Source organism: Candoia aspera, chromosome 4 (assembly GCF_035149785.1).
Source record: "Candoia aspera isolate rCanAsp1 chromosome 4, rCanAsp1.hap2, whole genome shotgun sequence".
Lineage (NCBI taxonomy): Eukaryota > Metazoa > Chordata > Lepidosauria > Squamata > Boidae > Candoia > Candoia aspera.
Genome location: NC_086156.1, coordinates 101,461,376 through 101,487,219, shown reverse-complemented (window position 1 = coordinate 101,487,219; position 25,844 = coordinate 101,461,376). Strand labels below are relative to the sequence as shown.

Sequence of the window (25,844 nt, the reverse complement as noted above, 5' to 3'; positions counted from 1 at the left end):
TTTGCTCCTCCTCTAAACCAGGAAATAAATGTCTAAGAGCAACTCCCAGTCAACTCTCACCGAAGCTCCAGAAAGCAACTCCACCTGGTAAGTTTGGTTCATCAGCTTTACCCTTGTCTCCCTAGTAGGCATTGTCCACGCCTGGGGTGGGCCTTGCATCTGGTAGTGCCCCCCCCCCCATTTCCCTTTGTCACCATCAGAGCTTTCCTTGGCAATACTTTTTTTTTTTTACGATCCATCTTTGAGCTCAGAAGTTTCCCAAAGTGCAGCATTGGGTGTCGAGAGATGTAAGAGTTAATTCTAAGTTGGTGAGTGCAATTGACTTTCCCACCCAGTATGTATAAGACTTAGCCTTTGAGGAATGAGAGTTTTAGCATGGATCTCTCTTGGCCAGCCCATGCCAAAACCCCAAATGTTTGTGTTGCTCTTTTTTCACCCAGAAAACCAAATCTGACGGCCACCTCCCGCACATTGCATGCCCAGCTCCAAGCTAGGCTTCTCCGCAATCGCCAGGGGGACATGATTTTATGCAGCAGGTGTGTCTCTTTAGCAACAGCTCTTTAGGGTGTTGGTTGCTGAGTAGCAGCTTCGGAGTTAAAAGGCCAAACGGCATTCCTGAAGGGATTAAGCGCCCTGATGGGCTGGTGGATGTGAGAGAGATTGCAGGCTCCCCTCAAGCCCTTCCTGTTTAGAGCAAGTAGGAGGATGACTCAGCAGGCAGTCCTGCTGTGATATTTTCCTGGCACTTTTCTAAAGTACGATCGCTCTTCTTTTGCAACGCGGCGTGGAAGACAACATGGCGAATGAGTCGATCATCCGGATCCCTCCCTATCATTACATCCATGTCTTGGATCAGAACTCCAACGTCACCCACGTGGAAATGGGGCCCAAGACCTACATCCGCCAGGATAATGAGAGGTGAGTCATGGCAGAAGCGGACCGTAAGCAGGTAACATACTGTAGCCACTGGGCAATGTGGTGAAGTTTCATGCCTCTCACTTCCCTGGCAAAATTTCCCAAGCCCTCATGTGGCTGGAGCCTGGAAGACCACTCCAATTTGTCCAAAGTTTTGCAACAAAATAGAAAGATGTTTTCTATTTTTTGCCTTTCTCCCAAACTTCTGCCAGGGAGCCTCGCTCACTCTTTCCGCTGAGCCCAGAAGTTAATCTGCAGGAGGAGCTGGAGCAGGCGGCCAAGTTTTTCCTGATTCCTTCAGGGGCTGGGGGAAAGAAACTTTGAATTCTCTAAATCAGTGTTTCTCAGCCTTGGCCACTTGAAGATGGGTGGGCTTCACCTCCCAGAATTCCCCAGCCAGCTTGCTGCAAGCAAAATCAATGGGGAACCACATGATTCACTTAATGACCAGCTTGCTGGCTGGGGAATTCTGGGAGTTGAGGACCACACATTTTCAGGTGGCCAAGGTTGAAAAACGCTGCTCTAAATACAGTAGTTGCTACAAGGTCTTTGAATAGGTAATATGAGATGCTGCCTTGGGCAGGCCTGCAAGCTAAATTCTGGATGGGAATCAGTTGCATGGCTGCTTTGAGGAAGTGAAGCTGCTGTGTTTATTAGTCCAAATTCCTTTTTCTAATCAGGGTGTGCTCTGCAAAGGATAGTTTCAAAGGTCATTATTCTTGTTTATCTTGCTTTTTTTTTCACCTGTACTTTGGGTGAGTGGATCCCTTGATTTTCTTCTGGTTTTCTGCCAGCTTTATTGGTGCTTTCTGTACAGTCACACTGGCTGTTTGAATAACACCCGTTAGCCCAGGATGAGCAATCCTCTGAACCTTTATTTTTGCAAGTTCTGAAGTCTTCTCCAATGACATGGTTTTGAGATGAGAAACAGCAAACAGTGTAGTGTAAATGTTAAAGCAGAGTTCAAGTAGATAAAGGAGCTAAGAAGAATCACCATGTCTTCCCAGAAAATCAGAATAGATCCTTCTCCTGCACGTTGCATGGCTGCATCTCTTGCGCCCCTCCAAAAGCATTAACTGTACCTCCAAAAGGTAGACAACTCCAGTCCTAGCCTGAACTTGCCAACATCTCTCAAGAGTGTCACTCTGCAGTGTTTTGCAAAACTTAGGTCAAATAAGAAGCATGCCTAAACTTGAAGTCAAGCTGAAGGTCTTCTTCACCAGGAACCTAGAAGCCCAAGATTTTATTTCTCCCTTTGCATTTCCCCCACCCTACCAAACTTCTTTCCCACTTCAGGATCATATTAGCTCCAGAGAAGATGGTGATGGTTCCCCCACGACATTACTGTATCATCCTCAATCCAGTGGTTTGTGGAGCAGATGGGGCAGTCCAACTTGATGCTCTGGGGCAGGTCCGGCTCTCGCATGCTGACTTGGAGATCAGAATGGCTCAGGACCCTTTCCCTTTATACCCAGGAGAGGAACTAAAACAGGTAGGGGTGTATTAATTTCTCCTTTCCTCAGATGGCCCATAATGAGTAATCAGTTGGAGACCTCTTATAGCAAGGACAGGAGAATGTATGAATTCCATGTTGTAATTTTCTACATAGGATGGAATGCCAAAGAGAATGGGAGGATACAGAGGAGGTAGAAGGTCAGTAAGGGAGGGGACAGAGCCATTGCAGAAGTGATTCTTGAGTTCAGGGGAGGAGGGAAGTGTGAGAAAAAGGGTAATTCTACCTTAATTACACTAGTTATAAATTGTGCTAGAGAATTACTTTGGTAAGTTTTCAAAAGTCTGTTTTTATCCGATTCATTTTTATTCAAATTTTTGATGTATTCAATTTACTTTACTACTAATAAAGATCTTTCCATAAATCCAAATGGTTCCTGTTTCCTGAATTTGCCAGCCTCACAAGGCTTGACACTGCTGAATGGTCCCTGGCATTGCTTTTATTGCCACAGCCCCTTTGTTCATCTGTTTTTCTAGGATGTCACACCTCTACAAATTGTCTGGGCCAACACCGCCCTCCATCTGAAAGCCCTGTTGGACTTTGAGGACGACCAGGGGGGCAAATATGTTGCTGGAGATGAATGGTTATTTGAAGGACCTGGTAAGTGGCAATTGTCAAGAGAGGAAACCTTGCTTTCAGCAGGAGGAGAGGTGTGTGGTCCTCTAGATGTGGTTGAAGTACAGTTCCCAACAGCCCCAGCCAGCACAGCCGACGGTGAGGAAGCCTGAGTTGCGCTACTTCAGCCAAATGTGGAGGGCCATAGGTTCCACATCCCTGAATGATGGAGGGCACATGCAGTTCTATGCAGAAGATTATGGCTTTGCTTCCTGGCATCTTCCATTGAAACAGATACTAAGAAATGTGAGGAAGCCTGAGATTCCACAAAGCTGTTGCCGGTCAAATAGGCAAAAAATGTGTGAGAGCCAATTGTTTTTCAGAACTCCAGGAAACCTGGGGCCAAAATATTCCTTTGAACTCTCCCCTTTCTTCCCCTTGCATCCCATATGGATATAATTTCTTTCCTCTATTTTTTAATCTCTGTTGAGATTATTGGCTCAGGAAATGTTAATGGTGAAAATTAAAACATTGAAAAAAGCTCTTGGGAATATGTTTTAAGTGAATAATTGTACTGGTTAAATTGAACATATGGATCCATCTGATTTTTCTTTCCAAATTCCTTGCCATATTTTACAAGGAACACCCCTCCCTCCCAGTGCTTGTAACCAGGAACAATAACTCCCATCCCCTTTCTTCCTAGGTGTTGGCTTGACTTGGCCAAGTCAGAAGCTGACACTCCTTCCCCACCCCTACCATATGTGGGTTGGGGCCTAGCTAGCTCATGTAATAAACCATTGTCATTTCCAGGCACCTACATTCCACAAAAAGAGGTTGAAGTTGTGGAGACCATCCTGGCCACTATCATTCGTCCCAACCAAGCCATAAGACTTCAGGCCCGGAAGGAATGCAAGGACAGAGAAGGGAACAAACGTGTGACAGGTATCTTTTTGGTTTCCTGCCCATGATCCTATGAGAGGGCAGCTTTTCCTCTCTCTCTCTCTCTCTCTCTCTGTATGTCTCTTGAGTTTCCCATTTTTTTCCCCACAGGCGAGGAATGGCTGGTGAAGAAAGTTGGGGCTTACTTGCCAGGGGTATTTGAGGAAGTAGTTGACATTGTTGATGCTGTCATTCTGACTGAGAAAGTAAGTGACAGGTTTGCAACTTCTAGTAGTAGGTGACGGTTACGGGAAAGAGAGGCTATTGATTTGAATATCCATTGCTTTGGTGCTCAAAGTCTTTGCTGCAAAGCCCAGGGCAAACTCTCCTTTGATTCTAGGATACCCAGCATACGGATATACTATGAATATTCCTTGGCTAACAAATATGAAAAAGCTGGTTGTAGCTCATTGGATTGAACAGATGTATGGAAGCATTTTTACTGACCCAACCTTAGAGTTTGTGTGAGTTGCTCTAAAAGAGTAACCTAGAGTGGTTAGACAAGGAAAGGAAGATCCGGGTTCTAATACCTGCGGAGTAGCAACATTCGCTGAGTGACTTTGGGGGCCTGATGCTGTAGGAGCATGTTCCCAGGGGTATGTTTGGATTGGAGATCAGGACACATTGCATTGAAACACAAGTAGATTTATTGATGGTGCTGGAGGCCAAGGCAGGCCTAAGGAGAGGTGGAGTTTTGGTCCATTTTCTAGACTTTTACACATCAAGGTATTTGGTTGAGTATAGACAACAGCAAGTATTTGATCGGATAAAACACATTATGTCTTTAGTGAAAACCATGAGACAGTTGGGGGTAACTATAGGGTGATGGTGCAGGACTACAAACACAGTGGGGTTTTGAAAGAACAAAGAGGTAGTATTTCATGGACATAATTTCTTCCTAAGGAGTTACTTTCTTTTGCTTTCCCAGAGCTGGGTTGGCCTTCCAGTAATCCTTTCCTAAATTACCAGCATTCCTTGGCCTTCTGAATGTTTTTATGGCAGAGCTGACAGTTCTGATTTCCCTGGGAAAGTACTGTATGTTTGGCTTTTTAGCTTAACTCCCCCCCTCCCCAATTTTCCTTCAATACCTTAATCAAAATGTAAAAGTCATTAACCTCTGGTTACATAGAGATAACATCCTCCCAAGACCTTGCATAATTATTATTAGATTTTCATCCTATCTTTATTTACATGCAAACTTATTATTTTCCCCCAACAACAACAACAACCCTGTGAGGTGGGTTGGGCTGAGAGGGAAGACTGGCCCAAAGTCGCCCAGTCAGCTTTCATGCCCTAAAGGAGAGCGAGAACTCCCAGTCTTCTGGTTTCTAGGCCAGCACCTTAACCACTGCACCAGTGTTTTTCAACCTCCTCAACTTTAAGATGTGTGGACTTCAACATCCAGAATTCCCCAGCCAGCATAGTGGCTGGGGAATTCTAGGAGCTGAAGTCCACACATCTTAAAATCGCCAAGTTTGAAAAGCACTGCACTACACCAGACTGGCTCTCTTGTATGGATGCCCATGGCCTCTCCCTGCTTTGGGAGGCCTCTTTTCCTCAAGGGAGCAAGCAGAAGAGGGCTGTTTTAAAAACCAGTGCTCGTTGCCAGATGTTGATAGATTTAAATTTCCATTAGTCCCATACCACCGGCATCAGAGGTGAGAGTTTGTAGACCAACATCTTCTGGAAGGCTGCACATTAGCCATTTCTGCCTAAAATTTGCTACTGTCACGCATTCTAGTCTGCTTCTAAGTGTAGGGGGATATAATCAGAATGAACATTTTGGGGCATGGCTTGAACCCTGTACATGTCACTTGCATGAATAGTTAGATCAATAACAAATGTTAAATCATAAAAAGGAGCCTTTGCACTAATATATATTTCTGCCTCTCTTGCTCTTTGAAGAAAGCGCTGCATCTTCGGGCCACTAAAACATTTCGGGACTCTCAAGGTATCCTGAGGAAAACTGGAGAAGAATGGTTGGTCACCATGGCAGACACTGAAGCCCACATCCCTGATGTTTACGAGGAAGTGCTGGGCATTATCAACATCACCACCTTGAACAGTTGCCAGTACTGTGTGGTTTGTGACCCAGTAGGTGTAGATGGCAAACCTCAACTTGGGCAGAAGAAGGTCATAAAGGTAGGTATCTTTGTCTAGCAGCGTGAAGGACTCCAATGGTGTACCGTCACCATTCGGTCCGTCAGCCGTAGTGATTATAACAGAACTCCTTAAACCAGCCTGTTCTTCAAGAGCAGCTTGAATGCATCTCCCACTGGCGGGGGAGGGCAGATTGGAAAGGTGGTCTTGTTGAATAATTTTTTTACATCCTATAGCCATGGTCACTGACCCAGGAAATAACCTTGATAGTTCCCACAGCTCCTGCTCTCTTAAACTGTGTTGCTCCAGAGAGCAGAAAAGAGATTGCAGGGAAGCAGATTTGGGCTAAACATTAAGATAAACTTGCCAGGAGTCGCAGTTCTGACAGTGTGCAGCAGACACCTTGAGAGGAGGATTGGTGGCCCCTTCTTTGCTAGAGGTATCAAACTGTGTGTTTCTGTATTTTTTGTTAGGGATGCGTTCAACTGGCTGGCAATTTTTGGCCCACATGCAACCCTGAAATTCAGGCACGTTGCAGTCAAATTTCAGTAATGGGATTTTGGCTTGGCTAGGAGAATTTGAAGGATGGGAGGTAGTGGTTTGCCTCTGAAGGCCTCCTGTTCCTATTCTCTCTTTTAAACTGTCTCCAAGGTGCTCAATTTGGGCTGAAAAAAGTTGGCTACACTTTTTCTGATTATGTCACTGGTCAGTCTTCTGCAGCCCCCCGGAAGAACAGGCATCTGAGTTGCTCTCCCCCAGTTTTTTCAGATCTGCCCATCTGTGTTCCAGCACATAAATTGTTAATTATCCCTTAGCATAATTGATACAAAACATAGGCTTGTATTCTTTACATAATAGCTTTGCCATATATGCATCCATTTTTATTCTATGAGCTTTCTGTGTGCATCCTTCTATTCGGGCTACCCAAAGCAGTTTAAAGGTGTGAAGAAGGTAAGTTTTCAGATGAATGGTCCCGTTTAAGCCAAATTGAAACATAAAGGACTGTGGCAACAACTTGGAAGCTATCTCACACCAGCTTCTGCAGCTTTTGCTAACTTTTATCAGGACATTCCCATAGCAACCCATGAATTTCTATATTCAAGAAGTTTGCTCTCTCCCTTCTTCCCACTAAGACAATGGCTTTCTTCACATAGGGCAGAAAGTAACTTGAGATCTATTGCTTATGAATATATATGCTTGCCTGCATCATCATATGAATATGTACGCTTACATCGTTTCCTTTTCCATAATGCATAAATATCAGTGCAGATCTTTTGTCTGCAGGGGAGGCCCCCACCATCTTGGTGAGAACCCCTCCAGTGCGCACTGTTTAATAAATACTGCAGTTCAGCCGTGATTATTTGCTTTGGGTCCTGTGTTTGATTCCACAAAGGGAGACATTATAGGAGTTGAGAGTTTAAACCAGGGTTTCTCAACCAGGGTTCCGTGGAGCCCTAGAGTTCCGTGAGAGGTCACCAGGGCTTCCCTGGGAGATCACGATTTATTTAAAAAATTATTCCAAATTCGGGCAACTTCATGTTAAAGAGGTAAGTTCCTTTATTTTCAGTTTAAGAACACTGTTAATGCATCTATACAGGCCTATGCAGGAAACAAATATAATAATTTTGTAACCTTTGGCCTGTATTTGAGCCTGAATGTGCAGGGGTCCCCCGAGGCCTGGAAAATATTTCAAGGGTTCCTCCAGGGTCAAAAAGTTGAGAAAGGTTTAAACTATGGAGACATCGTTTTCAAATGCTAAGATTTCCCCATGAAGCACTCTTTGGAATCTCCCAACTCCCTTTCATCTTTCTCTTTCTCTCTCTACTTCCTCATAGTATATGCGTGTGAATGAGTGTGTGTTTTGAATATGCTCTAAGAAAGTAGTTAAAAATGATCAATTGTGTTCCTGGTTTGTTTGGGAGTTTTACACTGTATATAAGATCCTTTGTTTTATAACACTGGTCCCATTTTTGCGTCCAGTAGTGTCCTCCCCAACTCACCCACTCCCACCATTTGCAAAGGCAAGCTTCAGTCTAGAAAAAAATATATACTGCTGCCCTTAGCCAATATCAGTTGTTCATCTATGTCTTCCTGATTAATGTGTGTGTCATACTAGGTGGCAACATCTGCCCAACCTTGACTCTGCTCAGAAGCTAAACAGGGTTGAACTTGGTCAATACTTGAATAGAATTCTGGGAAGTCCTACTAGGGAATCTCAGAGCTGTGCACTAGACTTGGAAATCAAAACATCCCAGAAAAAGGCAATGACAATCAGCTGCGTATTGCTGCCAAGAATTCTGCCTACAGGGGCAGTCACTAAAAGTCAGACTACTGAAGGAGATTTTATATTTCACCTTTTCTAGACCATAGGATCTAGGCTAGGGCAGATCTTAACTTAAATATTAGTATGCATCTTCTACAGTATTTAAAAGTTTACACTACAGCAGTGTTTCTCAATCTCAGCAACTTTAAGATGGGTGGACTTCAACTCCCAGAGTTCCCCTGAAATTCTGGGAGTTGAAGTCCACCCATCTTAAGTTGCTGAGGTTGGGAAACACTGCACTACAGCTTCTGTTTCCAGGCTCGCAATGGCAGGCATACCAATGATTTTTGGTGATAAGTGATTAGAATAGCTTGGAACTAGAGGATACCACTCTTGTAATAAGCCAAAATCAAACTGACCTCATTACAGTTTGATCAGTAGAATTAAGCTCCCTTTTTTTTCTTTAAGCCAATGGCTGAAGATCACTCTGGAGTTTTCCCCAACTCTTGTTCCTCATTCTGCAGGGCGAGATATCATTCTTCCTGCAGCCTGGAGAGTGGTTGGAAGACGGGATCCAGGGCATTTATGTCCTGTCTGAAGAAGATGGTCTCTTATTACGCGCACTGCGTCCCTTGGAAGACAAAAGCGAGGTAGGAGGTCCTGAGTCTCTGTGGGCCAGGGAGGATGGGTGGGTTGGTGCAGCTGGATATGACACCTCTTCTCCTTACTTTGTCTCATACCCAGGATGATGAGGACATTCTGCGCAAGCCAGGTGACCGCTGGCTGATCCGAGGCCCTCTGGAGTACATACCACCTGCAGAGGTAGAAGTGATGGAACAACGGCATGCTATTCCCCTGGCTGAGAACGAAGGCATTTATGTCCGGGATATTAAGACAGGAAAGGTGAGTGGAATAGATGCAGCAGTGGTTACTGGAGAAGCTTCTCCTATATGGCCTAAAACATGTCAATCCTTGGGAATGCAGGCTTTTAGAGGTCAATGCTAGCAAAAGGGTTAGCTGCCCAGAGTCACTTATTGAGATGGGCGGCTATAGAAAGCGAATAAATAAATAAATAAATAAATAAATAAATGGACTGCAGTTCTCTAATGTGGTCCATTACATTATTTATTAACTGTTCTTCAGACAAAGCTCTTAAAGTGCTTGCAAAAGGAATTCTCGGTAGTGGTGAAAAAGATACCTTTCTGCTTCAACTTTGGTTATTTTTTCCAATCCTCTTCCAAAATAAACCAATCTGCAAGAACTTGGTTGCCCCCCAGATAGTCTTCCTCTGGGCATTGGCAAGGACAGAGATGGTTATGGGATAGTATAAATAGGAATGTCAGTGGGACAGCTTTAGTGACCTTAGTTTGTCATGTAGGATTTTCTACATTTTAAGGGGCAAGCTAGCTACCAAATGGATTACCCAATCCCTCTTGGGTAAGGGGGATTTGGTGATCCATTTACAGGGCCGCGCGGAGGAGTTTTCTGAGCATCTGCAGGATAAAATCGCTCAGATTCGTTCTAAGTTGGACTCTAAGCATGAGGCACAGTCTGGGGAGATGCCGAGGGGATGTACTTACCCTGTTATCTGGGAACAGTTTGATCCTGTTGGGCCTGAGGAAGTGGAAAAGATCCTCTGGACTGCAAATGCAACCACATGCCATCTTGACCCTTGCCCCTCCTGGCTGGTAAAATCGGCCCTGGAGGTGACTTGTGGTTGTGTCCAGGTGATGGTTAATACATCCTTGAGGGAGGGGGAGTTTCCGGCTGCCTTCAAGGAGGCGCTGGTACACCCCCTCCTCAAGAAGCCATCCCTGGACCCTACTATACTGGGCAATTTTCGCCCTGTCTCCCACTTTCCCTTTTTGGGAAAGGTGGTTGAGAAATGGTTGTGTTGCAGCTTCAGAGGATTCTGGAGGAAACAGATTATCTGGACCCCTTTCAGTCAGGTTTCAGGCCAGGATATGGGACAGAGACTGCATTGGTCGCACTTATGGATGATCTCTGGCGAGAGCGGGATGGAGGGAGTGCATCCATCCTGGCTCTTCTTGACCTCTCAGCGGCTTTCGATACCATTGACCATGGTATCCTTTTGGGACGGCTCAGGGAGTTGGGAGTGGGTGGCATAGTTCTGCGCTGGTTCACCTCCTTCCTCCAGGGCCGGTCCCAGTCGGTGGTGATAGGAGAGGAGAGATCCGACCCTCGACCCCTCCATTGTGGGGTGCCGCAGGGTTCGGTTCTCTCTCCTCTCCTATTCAACATCTACATGAAACTGCTGGGTGAGATCGTCTGTCACCACGGGATGAGGTATCATCAATATGCCGATGATACTCAGTTATATATCTCCATCCCAGGTGCAGTAGCTGCCCTCTCCAAGTGCCTGGGGGCTGTGGGGGTCTGGATGGGGAACAACAGGCTTCAACTGAACCCTGGTAAGATGGAGTGGCTGTGGGTTAATGGTTCCTCTGTATCCAGGAAGTTATCATCTTTAGTTCTGGATGGGGTTGCACTGCCCCATTCAGATGTGGTACATAATCTGGGGGTCCTCCTAGACTCACAACTCCTGCTTGATGAGCAGGTGGCAGTCATGGCCAGAAGGGCCTTTGCGCAACTTTGTGTTGTGCGCCAGTTACGCCCTTTCCTGGATCGAGATGCCCTCCGAACAGTCACTCATGCCCTGGTCATCTCCCACATAGACTATTGCAATGCACTCTACATGGGGCTACCCTTGAAGAGTATCCAGAAGCTTCAACTGGTCCAGAATGGGGCCGCGTGAGCAGTTTTTGGTGCCCCAAGATCAGCACATGTGACACCACTGCTGCGCGAGCTGCACTGGGTACCAGTTTGCTTCCAGGTCCAATTCAAGGTGTTGGTTATGACCTTCAAAGCCCTACATGGCATGGGGCCAGGTTACCTGAGGGACCGCCTCATCCCCATAACATCGACCCGCCCCACCCAGTCATGCAGAGAGGGCGTGCTGCGGACCCCATCTGCAAGAGAACTCCCATCTGGCAGGGTCCAGGAGGCGGGCTTTCTCTGCAGTGGCACCCGCCCTTTGGAACATTCTGCCCCCGGAGCTGAGACGGGCCCATTTGCTCCCGGACTTCCGGAAGAACCTAAAAACCTGGTTCTGCCGCCTCGCTTGGGGTGGGAGGGGCACCAGTTCATCTTGGGGGTGGCTATTATAGATCTCTCCCCAACAAGATCTTCGCTGCTGGATTTTATATTTTCTACTGTATATTTATTTGATTTTATAGAGTATTTATATTGTAATTTATGTGTTTTAACTTTGGTTGTAAACTGCCCAGAGTTCCCTTTCTGGGGGAGATGGGCGGTGATGGAAATTTGAAATATAAATAAATAAATACATTAAATAAATGTGTAAAATAATGGAAAACAGGGAGATTGTTTCTGTGGTGTGATTGTTCTCACCTTTGGTAGCAGTATCTCATTGGCTGCTGTTAGAAACTTGGAATGCTAGCTCAGGTGACATTAAAATTATCAAGGTAGTTCTTGGCACGTGACTTCTCTTTGAGTTCCTTGGGGATGTTGCTCTGCAGTCGGTAATCTTCGTTTCCTTTTCCGCCACCTGGCATTTGTGGCGTGTTGTGTAGGGTCCTTAGAGTTCTGTAGCTCAGATGGGTAGGAGTTGCTTCTACATTAGTTCTTTCATAGATTTTGTTCTGTTTACAGCAGTGTTTCTCAACCTTAGCAGCTTTAAGATGTATGGACTTCAACTCCCAGAATTCTCCAGCCAGCATGGTTGAGAAACACTGGTTTATAGAGGAGGAGGAATTGGAATTCATAAATTTGGTCAGTTTGAGAGTTGTACCAGAGTCTGCACAGCATGTTGGGGCCTATACACCAAAAATACATGGGGCCAGGACCCATTTTAGGGAGAGGATTGAGCTGTAAAAAATGGCATTGTGCCCATTATCCCCCCAAAACTCCCAAAAATGCACACACAAAACCCTGAAAAATTATGAGCTATTGCGGTGTTAAAAGTCTGATGTGTCATCAATAAATGCCATCATGGCTTCTACTTCAGCACATTTGAAAGATTGTAAATTTATTTCTCCGTATCCATATATGGGCAAAGGATGGGTGGGCTCTATTGTAGTGACTTTTTCAAAATAGTGTGATAGCACTCCCCCCAAAAAAAGCCAGAAAGCAAATAATGCATCTACCTACTTTTGATTTGCCAAAAAAATAGTTCATCATTAATCTCCATTAGGTTTGAAATGAAAGTACTAAGGGCCAGAGTCTGCCAACAGGAATCTTCCACATAATTGCTTGAAAATAAGCTCTGTAAAAGACTCTTGACAATGGGGAAAGGCAGTGCTGGGTAGTATTATCGTGAGTGCTTGTAATGATTGCCTATTCCAATAAAAGGAGTCTCATCAGTAATTACTAGAGAAAACTAATTTATTGAATGAATAGTATGCAAAGTACGAAGAAAGCTGAGAATGAGCCAAAGCGCGCCAAATACAAACTTAAAAAGCCTTGCTCCCATTGCGAACCCTCCCCTCAGGCTAGCATAGCAACCACCCACCCCAGATGCTAGCAACCGTTAGAATCGGCCTGAGAAAGTAACCTTGAACAGCAGAGATAACCCAAACATACATTCCAGAAATCACAAGTCAGCACAAAGGAAATTTACCAGCGTGGCCAGGCAGGCACGCAACTGCAGATATGACATGTGAAACGTTACGAGGAACCATAAACATCGGAACGGGAACATGACAGTGCTACGCAAAATCTCATTTATAATCTCACTTGTTAATCGAAGAAAAGCTGCTGCTTTGTGGCCTCTATATCACCTTGATAGGGTCAGTGCTAACATGGAGACAGTCTTACTCTTTCAGAACTATAAAGAGACTTCCTTTTTGTAGCGCTTCTGAAATAAAGAAGATTGTCCGGGGAATTCTACTAAATTTGTGGTGATGTTCATATATTCATATATTCTCTACCGTTTTTCATTCTCTTCCAGATTAGAGCTGTGATTGGCCATTCTTACATGCTGTCTCAGGATGAGGAACTGTGGGAGAAACACCTGCCAGCCCATGTGGAGGATTTGTTGACCACAGACAGGGATCCTCTTCTTGATCGTTCCAAAGCTAGCTCTGAAAAGGGCACTGTGTTGCCCCGTGATAAGACACGAGCTGTGTCTTACCGTGTCCCCCACAATGCAGCTGTACAAGTTTATGACTACAAGGAGCATAAATCCAGGTGAGAAAATTGGTCTATCGAGCCAGGACAGCACGTTCTTAAGGATCAGCTTTCTTGGCCCCCGTCTTGATGCCTCTCTACCCTGCTGGACAAACTTGGTGGAATGAACAATGTAATTGGGCTCAAGAAATGGTGTTTACAAGTTCCAAAGGTTCATGACAAAAAAGTTTGATTGCTGTTGGGAAAGTGATCCAGTTTCTTGCCTACAATTTTGCAGCCCCAAATTTGCTAAACTGGTCATTCTTTGTCTTTTTCGGTGGAGCCCAGGGAAGTGACCTTGAATTCCCTCAGGAATATGCATGCCCATTCTAGAAATGAGATTTCAGGGAAAGTACATTGCTTATGTCCTAACAGCCAGGAAACATGCTGAGACAAGGAACTGGTCTCTAATGTTTATTGCTAGTACATAACAGGAATCCTAACAAACTGAAGAAGTGTGGGAAAAACCCAGACATATAAACCCCAAAGGTTAAGGCGGTCCCGATCTGTGTCTCTTTGAATGGCTGCCCAATTCCTCAGTGCTACGCATGCGCTTGACAGTCTGGATGGGAGCCCCCTGCTCGCCATCCTTACTCATGACAGCTTGGTTGACTTTTAGAATTGCTGCTCTCTCATTTGTTGATATTGTATTTTTCATTTGTTTTCCCACTTTTTATTCAAGAAGCTCCAGGCGACATATAGTTGTCCCCTCTGGCATGCTTCCACACACACACACACACACATATTTCTATTTTGTGACGGACTAGCCTAGATCACCCAGTTAATTTCACCCAGTATTAATAGCCACATTACTGCATTTCACTGCAAGTCCCTTGTTTTTTTTTTGACTCGATTATTGGCAGTATTTTTCAATGAGACCCTATTTGTGCCACCAGCTTTGTAATTTTAATAGGCAGAATTAAAGGTATGGCAGCCCTTTAAAAAGGTTGAGTAAAGGGCTGCCATATCTTTAATAAAATACTTTCTCTTCTCGAGTCCAGCCTGTTGTGTTTCTTCCTATTCAGGGTGGCTGAACTGTGGATACGTTTTAATCAGTAGGCCTCTGATCCCTCCCTTTCCCTACATTATACATTATAAATTAGCACTATCTTTCTCTAAAAGAATACACATTTCTTAATGCTGCTGTAAAGTTAATATGAATATATTAACTAGAGAATGGATTCATCATAATGGATTCATCATTTAATCTACTGGTGAGAACGAAACTTGAGATTGACAGAAAATGAGTCCTTCAGTAAATTAGACATAGAACGTGAAAGTAAGCATTGCAAAAGAATCTTGGCCTTAGAGAAGGGTGCCACTAGTTCATGCCATGTTACATCAAATGCTTTTTGGAACCTCCATGATTTAGTCTGATCTTGTTCTCCTTCCCTCAGGGTGGTTTTTGGACCAGAACTTGTGCTTCTGGGTCCAGATGAGCAATTCACAGTCCTGAGTCTCTCGGGGGGCCGACCCAAGCGCCCCCACATGCGCCGTTCTCTGTGCCTCCTCCTGGGGCCAGACTTCTGCACTGACATCATCACTATTGAAACAGCTGATCATGCCCGTCTGCAGCTCCAACTGGCCTATAACTGGTGAGTGAAGGATAACTGAATCTCTTGAAAGCCAAGAGATTCATGGTTGGATGGGAAAAAGCCGGAGGAGTGGAGCCATCTTCTGGCGTTCAGTGCCATCAGATGCATAGACCCACACTCTCAACTTAGCCAGATGTATAGCCCAGCAAATTTTGGGGAGTTCTGGATTGAGGGAAATCCTGTTGTCATATTCACAAATGGATTAAAATGTCCTACTGCCTTAAAAAAAAGCCCCTTTTTAAAAATTCCAACCCCAACTGTCTTTGTCTTTGCCTTCAACTGAGAGAACTTGCAATAAAGGGTTATCTTTCATTACACTGCCCGTTTGGTTCTGAACTTTTAACTTCAGCTGTCTCCCGTGAAGGCAAGTTGGCTTTACAGTGCTTTCTTTTTAATCAGTAAATTTCTTTTCTTTTTCCTTTATTTAGCAGAATTGCTTAATCTATAAATGAGTAGGTTTCTTTTGGTTTGGTTGACTGCCTCTTTGAAATATGACCTGGTTATCTGACCACTGCCTGTTCTGTGTAGGTTCTTCCTATCCCATCCAGTCTGACTGAGTTGGTGTGCTCTGGGTTCCATCCATTTAAACCAGTGTTTTTCAGACATGGCAACTCTAAGATGTGTGGACTTCAACTCTCAGCATGCTGGCTGGGGAATTCTGGGAGTTGGCCCACACATCTTAAAGTTGCCAAGTTTGAAAAACACTGATTTAAACAATGTCACCTGGTGGGACCCAGGAAGTGGTTCTTCTCTGTTGTGGCACCTGCCCTCTGGAGCACCATTCTCCCAAAATTTGTATGGCCTCATCCTAAAGAAATCCTTAAGACCTGGCTCTGGGCCCAGGCCTTGGTTAGAATGAGGGGATGGACTCCTTGCAGGGTGTTCTGGTCTTTTTATGATTATTGGTTTATTCTCTAGAACTTTTGATGGTTTGTGTGTTTCTGTAGATTTTTTTAATCATTTTATTTTCTAAGTCACCCAGAGTCTTAACAATACATGCCATAAATATATACTGTATGTAAGTCAGCAAACAGTAACAACAGTACTAATTTTATTTAGGTTTTCTTCTATCTGTGTTTTGCTCTCTGTTTGTTGCACTGTTTTTGCACTTTGCATAATATTCCTTACCTTCAAATGGAAGAAAGTGGTGAGTGTGTATGTTTAAAAAAACTTGTAAAGTCACTTAAGTCTTCCCACAATTCTGCCAAGGGGATATAAAATCTGTTGTTCCCACCTAGCAATATCTGTACAACAGTTATAAACTGTAGGCGACTTCAAAAATACACGATGGAGTCAGAAGCTTAATTTTCAATTGAAAGGCATTAAGAGGCCATCTAGCTATTTTAATTATCCCTAGTATATTTCAACTAGATCATAAAGTGCCTTCCATTATTAAACCTGCCCTAATCCTCAGTACACCATATGATATGGCTGCTTTATCAAATATATTTAATTGCCTTAATTCTCCATTCTGATTTTCTTAACCAATCATTTAAATCTCTGCTTTGAAAATATTTAAATATTGTCTTGGTGTATGCATCACCCTAAGTTATATTTGATTTTAACTGTGGTTTGTAAAGTCATAATGGTCTGGTTCATGCCATGCTAGTGGTTAAGCAAAGTATGGTTTCCTAAATCCAAGTTTAAGAGGCTGCAAGAAGTTTGTGGCCCACTGCATTTGGAAGATAATGCTTCCAATATACGAGGTGTGCGGGGGCCCTGAAGGTTTGACTTAAAATCACTGTCATGTTCTCAGTTCTTCTTTGCAACTGTGTATGGTTCTGTTTTCCCATCAGGCACTTTGAGATTCCTTTAGTGGCTGAAGCAACCCGCCTATTCTCCGTCCCAGATTTCATAGGTGATGCCTGTAAGACATTGGCCTCACGCATTCGGGGAGCTGTGGCCGCTGTCACCTTTGATGATTTTCATAAGGTGAGCTTAACTTTACCTTCCCCTCCAGGACTTATTTTCCCTCCAGCTCTTCTGCTATTTACCCCTCAACATTCTGTGATTTGGTGACCACCCCCCTTATGTGTAAACCTCTATGTAATTTAAAAATTTGTATTTTATTTTTAATCCATTCAATCGTGTCCAATTCTTGGAAACTGCCTGGACAAGTCCCTGCAGTTTTCTTGGCAAGGTTTTCAGGAGTGGTTTGCCATTGCCTCCTTCCTAGGGCTGAGAGAGAGGCCCAAGATCACCCAGCTGGCTTTGTGTCTAAGGTGGGACTAGAACTCATGGTCTCCTGGTTTCTAGCCTGATACTTTAACCACTATACCAAACTGGCCCTCAAACTTTGCTTACTGCTGTTCAAAACCAAGTGCTAAAAATACAGTTTCCTTTCCTCAATGTTTTGTTTATCCATGACCAAGAAGTGAGCTGTGACCAGGGAGATGCTCCACAATTTCCAGTGTTTAGTAAGCTTTTCCTGAGTCTTGGGCATTGTAGGTGAAGTCCAATTTCTATGGGTTTTCCAACCATAGAGACAAAACAAAACATTTTCACTCCTTATTCATGTGCTGCTTTGCCCTATTTTAAATTTTCTTACTTGTTTTTATTTGAAAGCTATCTTATTTGCATTGCCTGAAAACCGTCTTGGTTTCATTGGGTATTTGCTTTTTTTATTATTGTTTATTTTCCATCTTTAACATACACAATTAACAAAACAATCTTTAAGCTTAAAGAAAGGAAATTAAGAGAAAACTAAAACAAAAGAAAAAATAGAAAAAAATCAACCCCAAACTACGAAAGAGAAAAAAGGGGGGGAAAAAACCTTATATATTATCAATAGTCACTGATTTATTAGTAAATACACTACTTCTGTATAAAATAATTGGTGCAAAATACTATTGTAAAATGTGACAAAATTCTGCCGCATCTAGGCTGCAAAATCCAGACAGCTACTAGGTGGTAGCAAAGAGTTAGATGTTTCTGTATCACTTTGCTGCCATCTAAAGGATGCTTGGTTTTTGCAGCCCAGATATGTTGACCCAAGCAGAGGGCCCCAACAGGAGCTAGGGGAAAAGTGGTGTGGAAGGAATTAGTATTAACATTAACAGCGTAAGGCCAGAGTCATGTGACTATTGAGAGCCCATTTGGCCTAAGGTGCTAGTCTAGAAACCAGGAGATCAAGAGTTCTAGTCCCATCTTAGGCATGAAAGCTGGCTGGTGACTTTGGGGCAGTCCCTCTCTCTCAGCCCACCCACGTCACAAGGTTGTTCTGGAGAAAATAGAAGGCAGGAGTATTGTATACAAAATAAAGGTGGGATGTAAATCTAAGAAAGAAGGGAAGGGGAGGGCCACTGCTACAACTACCACCTTCTTCTCTATTGCTGCTTCCAAGTCAGCTGTTGTCTCAGCAGCAACTGACTGCTGATGCTGGAATGGAGGCCTTGGAAGAACTGGAGGTCGTGTTCTTGGAGTGCTTTCTTCCTCTTCCTCTTCCCTCTCTCCCTCCCTCCCTCCCTCCCTCCCTCCCTCCTTGCTGCTTGTCAAGGAACAAAGGGACAGAGAATAGGCATTCCATTCCAGGACAGCAAAAGTCCATGCAACCACAGAAAAGTCTAACTTGGCTGGAGTTTTGCGTCCCAGATATAGTAAACCCAAGAGAGAAAGACTTCCTGGTGGGAATGTGATGACACGGGTGTTGGAGGAGAAAAGTGTACTTTAGGCCAGTGTTTCTCAACCTCAGCAATTTCAAGATGTATGGACTTCGACTCCCAGAATTCCCCAGCCAGCACGTCCATACATCTTAAGTTGCTGAGGCTGAGAAACACTGCTTTAGGTGACTGTGAAGTCACTGTAAGGTGAAGTGAGGGAAGACCTTGGAGGGGGGAGGTTTCCATATTTAATATTTCTATTCTTGAATTTTCCTACTTGATGTCCCAAGAACTCAAATCGTCTGATCTGCGCTGCCGTCTTTGGGTTTGATGGAGAAGGGGCACTGCGCAGCTCCTTGCGCTTTGCCCCAAACGGCCTTGTCATCAGCAGCGTTGACATCCAAAGCGTGGAGCCAGTGGACCAACGGACACGAGATGCCCTCCAGCGCAGCGTGCAGCTCGCCATCGAGATCACCACGAACTCTCAGGAAGCTGCTGCTCGGTATGGAGCAACTGTGGTGGGGAGCAGACGGGTTCCCCCTATTCATTTTATATAATTAACGATATGTGTAACTTGCCCCAGAATCTCTGGACACTTTAAATGAAGAATGAAAGCAGGTCCTTTCCAGACATGGGCTGCGTTGAACCTGGTTCCTGGAAAAAAAAAACATTTTCTAGATCTGCACAATACTTTGGGCCATAAACCAAGGGATAGGCAGTGTTTGCATAACACATTAAGCTCCTGAGAGTTTATGGTGTGGTGGTGATTAAGGTGATGGATTGGCATCAGGGAGATCCAGGTTCAGTCCTCAGCCATGGAAACTCCCTGGGTGACTTTGGGCCAATCACATTCTAAGCCCAATCTGGAAGGAAGAAATGCTATCTATGCTACCTTGAGCTTCTGAATGAAAGGTGGGATATAAATCTAACAACAAACAAATCCTGGTTATTACCAGCCAAGCTTGGCATGTTATGCCAATGCAGCTGCTCGTCTTTATCTGATCTGATTCAGCGTGTTTTGTGAACACAGCCACCGAGAAGCCCAGGGGACAGAATATTCATTTGAAACTGAGCCACCATTTGTTTTTCCATTTTTAATCTCCACTGAAATCAATAGCTGGGCAAGTAGAAATGGGTTGGGAAATCTAAAATACGGAAACAATTCTTGGGGTTATTTTAGTGGATTGATTTTACTGTTTTAAATGAAAAGTATTGATCCAGCTCATCATTTCCGATGTTTGAACCATCCTTTGGATGGGGCCTCTTCGCCTGAGGGCCCCCCTCTCTGAGTCCTTGCATAAACCTCATAAAAAGTCAGTAGGTTCAAATTGGTCACTGCCCCATAATCTCCCTTGGAACAGCAGTCTTTCTAGAACTCCTCCTGACTGAGAACATTATAAAGTGTCCAAAAATGTTTGAGATCTCCTTGAAATCTTTAGTGCTGTGGTATTTGCTTGTTTGACTATCAAAACCTTAATGGCAACAAGCAGCTGGGTTGAGCAGCCTTTAGAAATGATGCCGTATACTAAGATTGAAATCTCATTTTGCAATCAAGGTTGGCTCAAGAAAACAAAGTTCACCCAGAGGTATATTAAAATTAAGGATGTTTTTCCCAAGGAGGGGATACCGAGGGTGGGTGAATCCTCTTCAGATTGCAGAAGAAGCTGCAGATGAACGGGCCAGTTTTAAAATATGCTATCACCAAGTTCATTTATTATGTGGTGTTTACAGGCTCTTAGCAGTTAGTGAGCATAGACTAGATTTCTACCTCCAGGCAGAGAAATGAAAGGGCTCACAGAAGGCTTTAGGAGCTGCCAGATAGAAAGAGATCATGATACAGATGACACCCCTTCCTTTTGAATAAAGCAACCCTATGGAAAAGTTCTTGGATTTGGTCATTGCTTTACTTTTCTTGGCTTGAGAAAGGGCCAGATATGAACATGTGGAACACCCTTTCTGTGGCTTCTGAAATGTCTGATGTTGCAGACCTCCTTCAGCTGCAGCCCTGCCACCATAAAGACAGTTTGAGACTCCTGAGCTCTTTCTCCATGGCCATTCAGATTTCCAAGTCTGTCACTTTCAAAACATCAGACAACCTATGGAGTCCTCACTGATCACTTATTCTTCTCTAGCTTCTTGTTTTCTCAAAAAACAAAACAAAACCAGGAAGCAGTCGCTCCCTCCCTCCCTAATTTACATCTGGGGAACGCCTTTGAGCTCTTCCTGAAATAAAGAGATGGATCTTAGGTAGGCTTGTGTCCCTGTTTGGTGTTCATTCCCCTCCTTCCCTGATCCACGTCCACCATCTCCATCTCCAGACACGAGGCGGAGAGGCTGGAGCAAGAGGCACGAGGGCGTCTTGAACGGCAGAAAATCATCGACCAGGCTGAGGCGGAACGGGCCCGGAAGGAGCTGCTGGAGCTGGAAGCCCTGAGGTGAGGGATGGGATCAAGGTTGGGAGGAAGGAAGAACCATGGATGTTTGTCCCTAACTTCATCCTCTCCGGGAACCTTGGCGTTCTGGCACTCTGAGGTCCCAAGCAGAGTTAGCTAAGAATCGTAAGAGCGGGAGTCATCAACAAGTCTGGAGGCTGCAAGTTTGGGAAGGCTGCTCTAGCCTTTGATGGCAGGGTGCGATTCAGTTCCTAAAGGGCTCTCCATCTGCTTTCCTATTTTTCCAGCACAGCTGTCGAGAGCACAGGGGCAGCCAAGGCAGAGGCCCAGTCCCGAGCAGAGGCGGCCCGAATTGAAGGAGAAGGAGCCGTTCTGCAGGCCAAGCTGAAGGCTCAAGCAACTGCCATAGAGACTGTGAGTCCTGCCGGGCCTCCCATAACTGGGTGCTAGGCTAACTACCTTCCAGAGGGTGGCTGCTACTGCTAATCTTTCCTCCTATGCTGAGCGATGTGATGGGCTAGAACAAAATATTGTATCTAAAAAATGGAGTAACTGATTTTGTGCTTTCCAACCCACTCTAAGCAAAATTTGTTTTCCTTTTTCAGTGTTGAATACTTAGCCCTGGGCTAGAGATGCAGTTAAATGGAGCAATCCATGGGCAGAGCAGGGCCTTAGCAGCCAAGACTGCACTGTGGAAATTCAGTGGGTTAGGGTTAAGGTTAGCCAGGTGGCACTTTTTTGTTGTTTTTTTTAAAAAATGTGTCCCACCTTTATTATTTTTTTTATAAATAACTCAAGGTGGGGAGCATACCTAATACTCCTTCCTCCTCCTGTTTTCCCCACAACAACAACCCTGTGAGGTGGGTTGGGCTGAGAGAGAATGACTGGCCCAAAGTCCCCCAGCCAGCTTTCATGCCTAAGGCAGGACTAGAACTCTCATACCATGCCTGATTGGCTCTTGGGCTGAGAGAGAGAGGGACTGGCCCAAGGTCACCCAGCTGGCTTTCATGCCTGAGGCGGAACTAGAACTCTCAGTCTCCTGGTTTCTAGCTCAGTGCCTTAACTACTAGACCAAATTTTTCTTGAAAATTAAGGATGAGAATGGCAGCAGGAGGCCTCTTGTTACCAATTTGCATCCTTAAACAGCTTGAAAGTTCAATTTTTTAGGCCAGTTTGGGCCTTTTCAAAATTGGGGGGGAGGGGTGGGCTTTTTCGTTAAACCACCTCTGTCCTCCTCTTCAACTGCCCTACCTCCCCATACTGAAAACTACCTAAAATTGGCCTACCAAAAAGATGGCAATTTCAGGCCAATTTTGGGTGGGGATGGGACTGATTTGGCTACCAGAATCCTCCCACTCATCAAATATCAAGAAAGTGCTGAGAAACGCTGGCCCTGCCGCTTAAAGGAAACTAAGAGGCCAGGTTGTAGCCTCTGAGTTGTCTGGTGTTATCAGCTGTTGCTCTAGCATGATAGGAAGAGATCTTACTGTCCTTTCCTCCTCACTGTTTAGCCGCAGAATTTTAAGCTTTAATGTAGCTTTAAGGGAGACCATGAGTGCTAGACATGCCTTAGGCATGAAGCCAGCTGGGTGACCTTGGGCCAGTCACTCTCTCTCAGCCCTAGGAAACAGGCAAGGGCAAACCACTTCTGAAAAACCTTGCCGAGCAAACTGCAAGGACACGATTGAACAGATTAAAAAAAAAAAAGCTTTATTCCAGTCGAAGCAGGATTTAATGGTTTAATTTTCAGAACAAAGCCTGTGTTGGATATTGCTTTTCTCTCTTAGAATATTATACATAATATATCTGAAATATGTGAGGCATCTTCTGGTGACTCTCACTCTCCAGTTTAATCCAGCCTGCAGCTTGTAGCCAGCTCTAAACTGTAGCCATAGGCTACAGTTCCTGGTCTTGTTCTTTCAACATTTCTGCTGCTTTCCATCCCTGATTCTTTGTACCCCCATGCTTGATGAAGAGTTCTGGAGAAATCAAATGTTTGCATTTTGGTGGGTGGCATTTTGGTTGGTCCTAGCAAAAGCATTGCATAAATATGGATTTTGTGTTTGATTTTTCTCATGGACCAACCAAGCTGTCATTTATATGATCATACAGGTAGTCCTCGCTTAACAACCACAATTGGGACTGGAATTTCAGTTGCTAAGTGAAGCAGTCATTAAGCAAATCTGACCCAATTTTACAACCTTTTTTGTGGCAGTCATTAAGCGAATCACCGTGGGCCTTAAACGAACCACATGGTCAATAAGTGAATCACATGGTCCCCCACTGACTTTGCTTGCCAGAAGCTGGCTGGAAAGGATGAAAATGGTGATAATGTGATCACCTGACACTGCAGTGGTCATAAGTGCAAACTGGTTGCCAAGTGCCCAAATTGTGTCACATGACCACAGCAATGCTGCAACGATCGTGTGAGGACCAGTCACAAGTTGGTTTCCCAGCACTGTTGTAAGTCCGAACCATTACTAAACGAGTGGTTGTTAAGCAAGGACTACCTGTATATATAACAATATATGTTGTTTTATCTGATCATATATATAGCTATATATATTATCTGATGATATATATAACAAAGAAGAAACTTATGTGGAAGGGTCAGTTGCAGCCAGTGACTTTGTGCTCTCCTGGCTTCTTCAACAGCTTCTTCAATCAGCCATAGATCCCAGCAGGTGCCTGCACTTCCCTGCGATAGATGCTTGTCGTGCTAAGAGGCATATACTGAATTTTAAACTCTTCAGACTACATCCATTGTTCTATAGGCAGATAATATCTTCTGCTCATAGGATGGGTATCTTCGTATACTTTGTATTAGGACTTTAGGTGGGAAAAGTAAAGACAAACTAGAGAACACCCATCAGCTTGTATAGCTTCTCTAGTGGGAAGTAAGAGAAAAAATTGGTATGCAGTAGTGCTGAATGAATTGTTGCCAAAGTTTTTAAGAAACCACACTGGTAGCTACTTTCCTTCCACTCTGACACTTGGATCCAGCCTGTGTCCAGGATGCCACCTGCCCATCTTCCGCCCTTCCTCCCTTATTCTCTTCTCCGAATTCTTCCAGGAATCAGAACTGCAGCGTCTTTCCCAAGCTCGGGAACAAGAGCTGCGCTTCTCCAAAGAACAAGCTGATTTGGATGTGGCCCGGGCAGAAGCTCTTGCTGCTGTCGAAGTCAAGAAATTTGAAGCAGTGATCAAGGCTCTCGGAGCCAGCACTATCCGAGACATTGCAGTGGCTGGGCCAGAGATGCAGGTGAGAAGCAGAGAGAGGAAGAGAGAGGAGGAAAGCATTTTCCTTCCAAATAATGTGTGCGCTTAAATTCAAAGTTTACTCATTTTGAGTTAGAACACAACAGGTACTAGGTGATGAGGACTGTGGCTTCTAGTCTGAAGAACCACTGGCAATAAGAGCAGATCAGACTTCCCCAGTATGGTTTCCTCCAGTTCTGGTTGGGGAATTCTGGAGGTGTCAATCTTACCGTAACTGGAGGACACCAGGCTGGATCAAATGGCAGGAAGACACAACTTAAAGCAGGAGTCAACGTTCCTACAGATCAAAGGAAAGTGTGGGGCACAATAGACTACAAGAACAGGAATAGCCACCCAATTCAGATGCCACAACTTGGTAGCAAACCAGATGGTTCGATAGAAATGCCCATCCGAGATTTTGGAACCCTGATGAATGGCTTCTCGCTTTCTCTTCCTTGCAGGTGAAACTGCTCCAGGGTTTGGGAATCCAGTCCACCCTTATTACAGATGGTTCTTCTCCTATTAACCTCTTCACAGCTGCTGGAGGACTGCTGGGGATTCTGCCCAAGCCTTCTGAGACATGAAATAGCGGAAAAACACCACTCCAAATATACCAAATTAATACTCCCTATCAAGTTTTTAATGAGTGCCTGGCAAGAACATGACAGGGGACCATGTTGCTATAATACTGTGCTTCCCCAGAATTTGTTAGCCTTCTGATGGGGGCAAAGTATAAAATAAACATTATCTTCTCTGTTCCATACCATCTTTGGCTTTGCTATCAATATTTTTGGAATGATTGTTCCTGGGAGCAATGATAAAACCTGGGTGAGGGGGAATACAGCTTGGCTGCTGTGGAGGAGAAGGCAGCTGGAATGTAGGGAGAGAAGCATGCACTGTGAGGTCATAAAGTGTGTATGTTTGGATGTGAGGGAGACTGAGCAATTATGCTGAGCCAAGGGCAATATTTGTTTCTCTACATCTTATGCAATTTTGCAAATCTCTCCAAGGAAAAATGGATTGACCAACTAATGAAAGGTGAGTCTGGGCCCTCCTGCCCAACTTTCTCCACTCGTCTAAAATACCTCCATCTCAATTCCACAGTTAAAGTAGCTCTAGTCTGGTGTACTTGACTCAAGTGCATCAGATTGCAGGTTAAGTTCCTGCATCTCCTGTTAAAACAGAGCTGCCATATGTGGGCAGATCTACCATCTAGTAGTCATGTTTTTGCAGCCAAGCTACAGTAACTCTAACTTTAACCTTACCTTGGGATTACATGTAACACTAAGCCATGGTTTGTTCAGCCATAGTCTGGCAAAATAACACAGTCTCATCCAACACCTCAAACGAGAACCAAATCATCCACATTACATCTCAGTACTATATATGGTGTGAGCCCAGGCTCTGAAAAGCTGAAGTTGATTCAGAGTTTTTATTTTATTTTTAATGAATCCATTAATTGAAGTTCTCTGGGTAAATTTCAGGCAGCTTCTTAGAACCTGTTTT

At 44.4% G+C, this 25,844-nt stretch overlaps 1 protein-coding gene across 2 annotated transcripts; it reads left to right on the top strand.

Annotated features, from left to right (window-relative positions):
* MVP (major vault protein) lies at window positions 1–25,104 on the top strand. 2 transcript variants are annotated; one of them, XM_063301314.1, is made up of 17 exons: window positions 1–87; window positions 757–918; window positions 2,212–2,407; window positions 2,905–3,028; window positions 3,794–3,925; window positions 4,034–4,128; window positions 5,828–6,064; window positions 8,810–8,935; window positions 9,030–9,188; window positions 13,276–13,514; window positions 14,891–15,088; window positions 16,885–17,020; window positions 18,978–19,189; window positions 21,006–21,122; window positions 21,368–21,494; window positions 24,154–24,342; window positions 24,800–25,104. In XM_063301314.1, exons 1-17 carry the CDS (start codon window positions 29–31, stop codon window positions 24,920–24,922), a joined length of 2,631 nt encoding a protein of 876 aa, XP_063157384.1. In that variant the 5' UTR covers window positions 1–28; the 3' UTR covers window positions 24,923–25,104. The 2 variants fall into 2 exon arrangements, with proteins under 2 accessions (XP_063157384.1, XP_063157386.1); XM_063301316.1 differs by having other exon boundaries at window positions 26–87; window positions 792–918.
* The last annotated feature ends 740 nt before the right edge of the window (window positions 25,105–25,844 follow it).

What these genes read in the sequence shown, in the direction of transcription:
- MVP (XM_063301314.1), top strand. Translation starts at nt 29, where the DNA reads ATGTCTAAGAGCAACTCCCAGTCAACTCTCACCGAAGCTCCAGAAAGC. An exon ending in CCAGAAAGCAACTCCACCTG is followed by an intron (nt 88 to 756) that starts GTAAGTTTGGTT and finishes ACTTTTCTAAAG; the next exon opens with TACGATCGCTCTTCTTTTGC. An exon ending in CAGGAGAGGAACTAAAACAG is followed by an intron (nt 2,408 to 2,904) that starts GTAGGGGTGTAT and finishes CTGTTTTTCTAG; the next exon opens with GATGTCACACCTCTACAAAT.